This window comes from Cenococcum geophilum (genome assembly GCF_001692895.1).
Source record: "Cenococcum geophilum 1.58 unplaced genomic scaffold K441scaffold_22, whole genome shotgun sequence".
Classification (NCBI taxonomy): Eukaryota; Fungi; Ascomycota; class Dothideomycetes; order Gloniales; family Gloniaceae; genus Cenococcum; species Cenococcum geophilum.
Genome location: NW_027137580.1, coordinates 1,736,294 through 1,742,867, shown reverse-complemented (window position 1 = coordinate 1,742,867; position 6,574 = coordinate 1,736,294). Strand labels below are relative to the sequence as shown.

Genomic DNA, 6,574 nt, shown 5'->3' with positions numbered 1-6,574 from the left:
CCCGTGCCGGATCAAGCCACAAGGGACCACTAGTGTCAAACCAGAAGTGATAACCGGTAAGAGACGTGCGTTGAGATACTACTGCAATGCATAAATTGTAGCGTTAGTTCGTAGATATGTAGTTATCTTGCGGTTTTATCCTTCAAAATCTAGATTCCACTACGCTCATATATGGTTGTTTTGTTTTAAAAATTCAATCTCAACATAATTCGCAACAATGGGCCCAAAAATCCGCCTCGCGCTTTTCTCGGAGCAGCGCGAGCTCGCCCGTGTGTATACCGCTGCTTTCTGGGATGACATTTTGTTCGGCGACCTGATCCACCCCCACCGCAAAGAGTTCCCAGAAGACAACCAGCTCTACTGGCTGCGGCGGATCCAGGTGTACTGGTGGGACTACACGCACCACTTCATCGTTTCGACAGCAGTGGATAAACGGGGCGACGAGGTCATCGCAGGGGTCGCTCATTGGAGCCGAATGGGCACGGGCGGGAGAGCGGCAGGGTTGGGCTGGTGGGATCCTCGTAAGTCCGATCTTGGGCATGTCATCGCGTCTCGCCGCACAGTCCTGTCATTGGTCCGATCCTCCTCGCACCGCAAGATTGCGGGCGCAGTGAACCACGTAATCCCTCGTTCTCTCACGCCAAATTTCTTCCCCCATTTCCTAACTCATGTGCAAAGGCCGTCTCGCCAAGCCGACAGCAACAGCATGTGCGAAACTATCTTCATACGTGTATCGCAACCGGGCCGCCGACCCGGCAAACGAGTTCATCATCGAGCGCTCCTACCCGTTTCTCGGGCACATCTGGACGGGGTCTCGCAGCGAGTCCTGGTACCTGGAGGCGTTAGGCGTTCATCCTGATTACCAAAGCCAAGGGCACGGGCGGGCGCTCGTGGCATGGGGAATAGACCAGGCGGAGAAAGAGGGGGTCGCTTGCTCGGTTATCAGTGCTTGGGGCAAGGAGACGTTCTATCGGAATTGTGGGTTCGACAAAGAGGACTGTGGGCATGCTGGCCAAGGGGATGGAAATCCGCTTGCTGATGTCAAGGGCGGCATAATTTTCTTCAAGGATGCACCGGGGAAGGAATAGGCGGAGGGGAAATCTGCAGCTAGACCGTGGGGTCAGACCGCACTACTGCAGCAACGGGGGAAGGGCGCTCTTCCATCACAACAATCCTAGAATAGCACCGGAGCACCTCCGAAGTTCGCCTATATTATGCCGTCTTGTCACTTCTTATTTGAAGTTCGTATTTATTGCGCACGCCCCTTTCGACCATCACTACCTCCTCTGGACGTGTCTTCTATGAAAAGGGTAGAGATTTACAGCAATTGATCGGCGGGATCGGCGGGGTCATCGGGATCGGGACTTTGGATAATGGTTCAGCTTGTACGGGCTCCAGTGCTGTATCCCCTGTGTGCGCGCACAACGGTGATCACCATCCAGCGTAGATACTGTGCGCTTGCTAAAGGAGCTGTGCACCCGCAAGAAAGGCGGAGCCTTCAATTTTTTAAGCTTAACTACAAGAGTTAAACTTGAAATGCTCTAGTGCGTACAAAGCGAAATTGCTGTATTGTGCGCGCATACAAGGAGGGACACTGTTTGTTTTAGATCTTGCGCACCTCCAGTCTAGAGTTTAGATGGTACCGAAACTTTCCCAAACACCCAATCCAATTATTCTACCCATTTCTGCCATATAGACCATTGCAAACATAACCGTACAAACATCGTGAAAACATATACTTGAGTGCATCGATAACGCTAATAAGAAACACTCCACTCTATATCCCTTCTAATGATGAGCTCCTGACTCCCACCACTACGAAGAGACAAGTCCTCTAGCTTCACATCCCCTTTGCCATTATGTGAGATGACAGTGCTCCTCTCCACCGCATCTGGCCTTAGACTGTGCTCAAACCCCGCTTTTGTCCTACTTCCTTGGGGTGGTGTTTGCTCATCCTGCGTTGTCAAAGAATTGAGTCTAATCCCCATAGCTCGCCCACGGCTCCCGTTACCGTAGCTTCTAGGTGTATAGCTCGTGCCTAAGGTCCCCACTCCCATATCCATACCGAAGCCGGAATGGAAACTCTTCATGAATGACCGCAGATTTGGGATTGTGGCGGATAGTAAACTCCAGCAGAGCTGGACTTGCTGGATAAGCAACGCAGGTATGACAACAAAGGAAGTGCTATTGGGTAGAGAGTGGTGTAGAATTGGGGGAATGTAATGGAGATGGAGGATTGAGAGAGCAATGAGGCTGCGGAATCGGTGATTAGTTACGCACTGTAGTCTGGGCATTCGGAGGATAGGTAAGTAGTATGTCAACGTACGGTAATCTAAAGGCAAAGGCGAGAACAACTTGAAACTTCAAGTTGAAGGCCATCTGAAGAGGGTATACCATGGCAGTGGGTATCAGCATCAGAATGATCTCCGATCCCACGTCAAGTATTGTGATAAGCCGCCAGCGGGGCATCTGAAGGCTGTCAGCGAGTGGCACGTGTAATTCACCCGCAAGTGTTGGCAAACCTGAGATTTGCAGAGATAGGAAGCAGAGCTGTCAAGGTAACTTGACGCTGAGCACTGGACGGAAAAGCCAAGGACTGAAGCCAACCCAGCTGCTGCGAAGAGAGAGTAGATGGCAGTAGTGAGTATTTTTTGAGCGGGGATATCGCGCACAAATATTCGGATCATCAGGCTGAGAACTGCGAACTTGGCAAGCCAGACGGCGATGATAAATAGTGTCACTCCGGCGAATGTGGCTTCTCCTGACTTTGTATGATCGGGTGCGTCCAGACTTGCAGACTTCCCAAGGCCTTGATTCAACCCAATGAAAACCGCAATAGTCTGGGCTAGATGCGCTACCTGGCAACTATCAATGAGTACTTCTTCAGGCGGTAGGAGTAAATTTCGTATACCGTCGCTGCCGCCAAGAACGCATCATCCACTCCATAGAGATTCCACTTCACATGGCCTCTCACCATGAAAGCAATGAAGGAGTAAATCAGACACAAGATTGCGGTTATCCATAACAGGCCAGCGTGATCGTACGTCGTGATCGGAGAGAAGCGGTTTTCCGCCATAGCGCTATGAAAATCAGAATTGACACAACATTCCTGTGCGACAGCTAAAGTATGAATAATCGATAGACCTTCAACGAAGAAGATTTAAAGGAGCTTGTGAATGGGAACCAGAATAAGCGCTACCACAAGGAAGGGGCTCCTGACAGAAATCCGGGCAGGAATCATGCAGGAACGATAAATGCAGTAGAGACAAGATTGATCGATGGCTTTGCACGAGATAGTCCCAGAAGAACGGCAGAAAGCTTGAATCGGACTATTGGCCGATTAGACGCAAGACTAGGATACGTCAGGCGAGATCACTTTGCAGTTTGGCGACACGCTTTGCTTCATCCAGAGAGGCCTGCAGGTTTGGCGGTCGGGGCGTCAATGGCGCCGTGTCCTGGCGGAACGATGATGGGCCACGCCAACTTCCTCCCTACCTGCATGATGCTTCGCTCGCCCCCACGGTGCAGCATTAGTGGACGCCGCTGGGTCCAATATAAGTTGTTTAGGCACGGGCAATGCGAGAGACTTCTGCAGTTTCAGTCTACCTAGCCCGCCTTGCCCATGCCTTCTCGCCTGCCCATGCGTGCAAACCCTGTTCAACGTCCTTGTACGACCTCCCCGTACCCCGTACTATGCTCTATTTCGCCAATTCCTCCTACCGGCTCCATGATTTTACTATAACAAACCCTGTGCGCTTCTACATGGCATTTGCTTTTTTGTCCCTCGCTTTGCAGCAGACCAGGACTTATCTCCCTCGCGTTGCCCCAGCCAGAACCTGTATCAGCCGTCTCTGATTACAGGGTCCGAAACCTCCTGCACTGGCGACATTGACCTTGTCCAATTGCTCAGCTACATCTCTCACCACCATGGAGCAGAGTAAAGAGCTCGATGTTGACGTGCGTAGGGCACCAAGTAGTCATGATGCTGAGCTCGCCGACTATGACGCTCTTCCGCAGGAGAAGAAAGGCACGAAGGACGATCAACAAAATATGTGGAGAATGGGAAAGGTGCAGGAACTGAGGGTGCGGCCATACTGTAATTGAACACGGGATGGGATTTCCGAATTCACTGACATGTTTGCCAGCGAAACTTTCGCTTTATTACAATGTTCGGTTTCTCCATGATTTTGATGGCGACTTGGGAAGTGGCGCTAGGGTGGGTCAAGCCAGTGGCCTCTATATCATGGAAAATTACTGATATTGGTGAAGCGTTTCAACCATAGGTCTTCTGAACGGAGGAACAGCAGGTTTGATCTGGATGTTCTTCATTACATGGATGGGCTTTCTTGCTGTGAATACATCCATGGCTGAGATGGGATCAATGGCGTATGTCACTTCCGTCCCCACATATGGCAATATACTAATCATTAATGTAGCCCAACATCCGGCGGCCAATACCACTGGGTCTCAGAGTTCGCTCCTCGCGAACACCAGCAATTCCTAAGCTACGTTATCGGTATGTATTCCTCGCTGCTGAAGCCTTAGAAGCAACCTCTAAATCCATTCCAGGCTGGCTCTGTGTCCTAGCATGGCAAGCTTCCGCGGCGGCGACTTCCTTTATGGCGGGGACAATGATCCAGGGTCTGCTAGTCCTAAACTATCCCGGCTACGTATTCGAACGTTGGCACGGTACTTTACTTGTCTTCGCCGTCGCCGGCTTTGCAGTAGTTTTCAACACCGTGCTTGCCAAAAAGCTCCCCTTGATTGAGGGAGTTGTACTGGTAATCCACATTTTTGGCTTCTTCGCTATCCTGGTCCCGCTCTGGGTGCTAGGACCGCGCGGAGATGCGAGGACTGTCTTCACAGAATTCAGCAACTTCACGGGCTGGAACAGCGCCGGAACAGCTACAATAGTGGGCGTTTTAGGGGCAATTCTGCCGCTTCTCGGCGGTGATGCGCCGGTGCATTTGTCGGAAGAACTGCGAGACGCTGCAGCCACGCTTCCGAGAACCATGATATTCTCCACCCTCGCCAACGGACTCTTGGGCTGGATCATGATTATCAGCTTCTGCTTCTGCCTCGGCGACCTCACCGCCGCCATCTCCACGCCTACAGGCTATGCGTTCATTGAGGTGTTCTACAACGCCACCGGTTCGTACGCGGGGACCAACGCCATGTGCGCGCTTGTCATCTTTATGTCTATCTTTTGCAACCTGTCGATCGTCGCGACTGCATCTAGGCAGCTCTTCTCGTTCGCGCGCGACCAGGGCGTGCCGTTCTCAAAGTGGCTGGCATACGTGAGTACCTTCCACTCCTCTCCGCTCCTCGCATCCCCGCATTAGCTATATAAAAAAAAGTAAAATGACGCTGACTTTGCTTTCTTTCCTAGGTTCCACCCCGCTGGGACGTCCCCCTCCCCGCTATTCTCTTTTCCTTCGTCGTCTCCTGCCTCCTCTCCCTCATTAACATCGGCAGCACCATCGCCTTCAACATCATCAATAGCATATCCGTTGCCGCTTTGCTGAGCTCGTACATGGTGTCGATAGGGTGCATCATCGCCAAGCGTCTCCGCAACGAGCCCATGCTGCCCTCAAAATTCGTGCTGGGGAAGTGGGGCCTGCCGCTGAATATCATCTCGATGCTGTTCCTAGCGTTCTTGTTCGTCATGAGCTTTTGGCCGACGGGACCGAGGCCAAATGCTGCAGGCATGAATTGGAGTATACTAGTTTATGGGGTCATAATTGTGGTGTCGCTGATTTATTTTCATTTTAGGGGGAGACATGTTTATGCGGGGCCGGTGGAATATGTGAGGAAGAGTGCGTGAGGGGATTTAGATATCAATATGCAAATATAAAACTTAATAGACTTCACAGATGCTGCACCACCAAGAACCTTAGCTTCATCCAGTTGAGGGTAGACTTCGCTGTGACTGATAATAGCCTAGTTTCTTCATCGGCAAAATATGGTACCCTTTAAATGGCCTCAATGGTTGGTGGTTGACGCAATTGGCGCGCAGTTGAAGGCATTTGGCAACTCGACCGACTAGCCTATGTCGTGTTTTTTTGACACGCAGCCTGCGCGCAACCTGCTAGCAATCTGCTAGCAATCTGCGCATTTGGCAACCATAATTATATTTACCTCTTTTATACTAATAATATATTTTAAATAAATAAAAGCTATTTTAAAGCTATTTATAAGGCTAGCAAAATAAATATTATTATTTTAGATAATTTAATATAATATAGCGATGGTTCTCTTCTACCTATCTACCTATTAACTTACCTACCTGCCTGCATCGCCTACCTATTTATATCGCCTACCTATCTACATCTACCTGTTTATATTTGCCTACCTATTTATATTTGCCTACTTATCTATATTTATCTACCTATTAGTATTTACCTACCTATCTATATCTACTTACCTATCTGTATTTACCTACCTATTTATATCTACTTATCTATATCTGCCTACCTATTAGCATTTACCTACCTATCTATATCTGCTTGCCTATCTATATCTACTTACCTATCTATATCTACCTACCTATCTATATCTGCTTACTTATTTACAT

General features: G+C 49.7%; 3 protein-coding genes across 3 annotated transcripts; 2 read left to right on the top strand and 1 right to left on the bottom strand.

Annotated features, from left to right (window-relative positions):
• Positions 1 to 217: 217 nt before the first annotated feature.
• K441DRAFT_611518 (uncharacterized protein) lies at positions 218 to 1,218 on the top strand (the record flags this gene model as incomplete). Its single annotated transcript, XM_067645576.1, has 2 exons — positions 218 to 521; positions 679 to 1,218. 2 exons carry the CDS (start codon positions 218 to 220, stop codon positions 1,086 to 1,088), a joined length of 714 nt encoding a protein of 237 aa, XP_067503904.1. The 3' UTR covers positions 1,089 to 1,218.
• Positions 1,219 to 1,467: 249 nt separating this feature from the next.
• Positions 1,468 to 3,283, bottom strand: K441DRAFT_660281 (uncharacterized protein). Its single transcript, XM_067648680.1, has 4 exons — positions 2,912 to 3,283; positions 2,523 to 2,858; positions 2,327 to 2,469; positions 1,468 to 2,253 (listed from the first exon to the last, which is right to left on the bottom strand). The coding sequence occupies exons 1-4, from the start codon at positions 3,074 to 3,076 to the stop codon at positions 1,758 to 1,760; spliced, it is 1,140 nt and encodes a 379-aa protein (XP_067503903.1). The 5' UTR covers positions 3,077 to 3,283; the 3' UTR covers positions 1,468 to 1,757.
• Positions 3,284 to 3,613: 330 nt separating this feature from the next.
• On the top strand, positions 3,614 to 5,883 carry K441DRAFT_636793 (amino acid transporter). The gene is made up of 6 exons (XM_067646490.1): positions 3,614 to 4,083; positions 4,146 to 4,216; positions 4,270 to 4,386; positions 4,437 to 4,516; positions 4,570 to 5,297; positions 5,390 to 5,883. The coding sequence occupies exons 1-6, from the start codon at positions 3,928 to 3,930 to the stop codon at positions 5,822 to 5,824; spliced, it is 1,587 nt and encodes a 528-aa protein (XP_067503902.1). The 5' UTR covers positions 3,614 to 3,927; the 3' UTR covers positions 5,825 to 5,883.
• Positions 5,884 to 6,574: the final 691 nt, after the last annotated feature.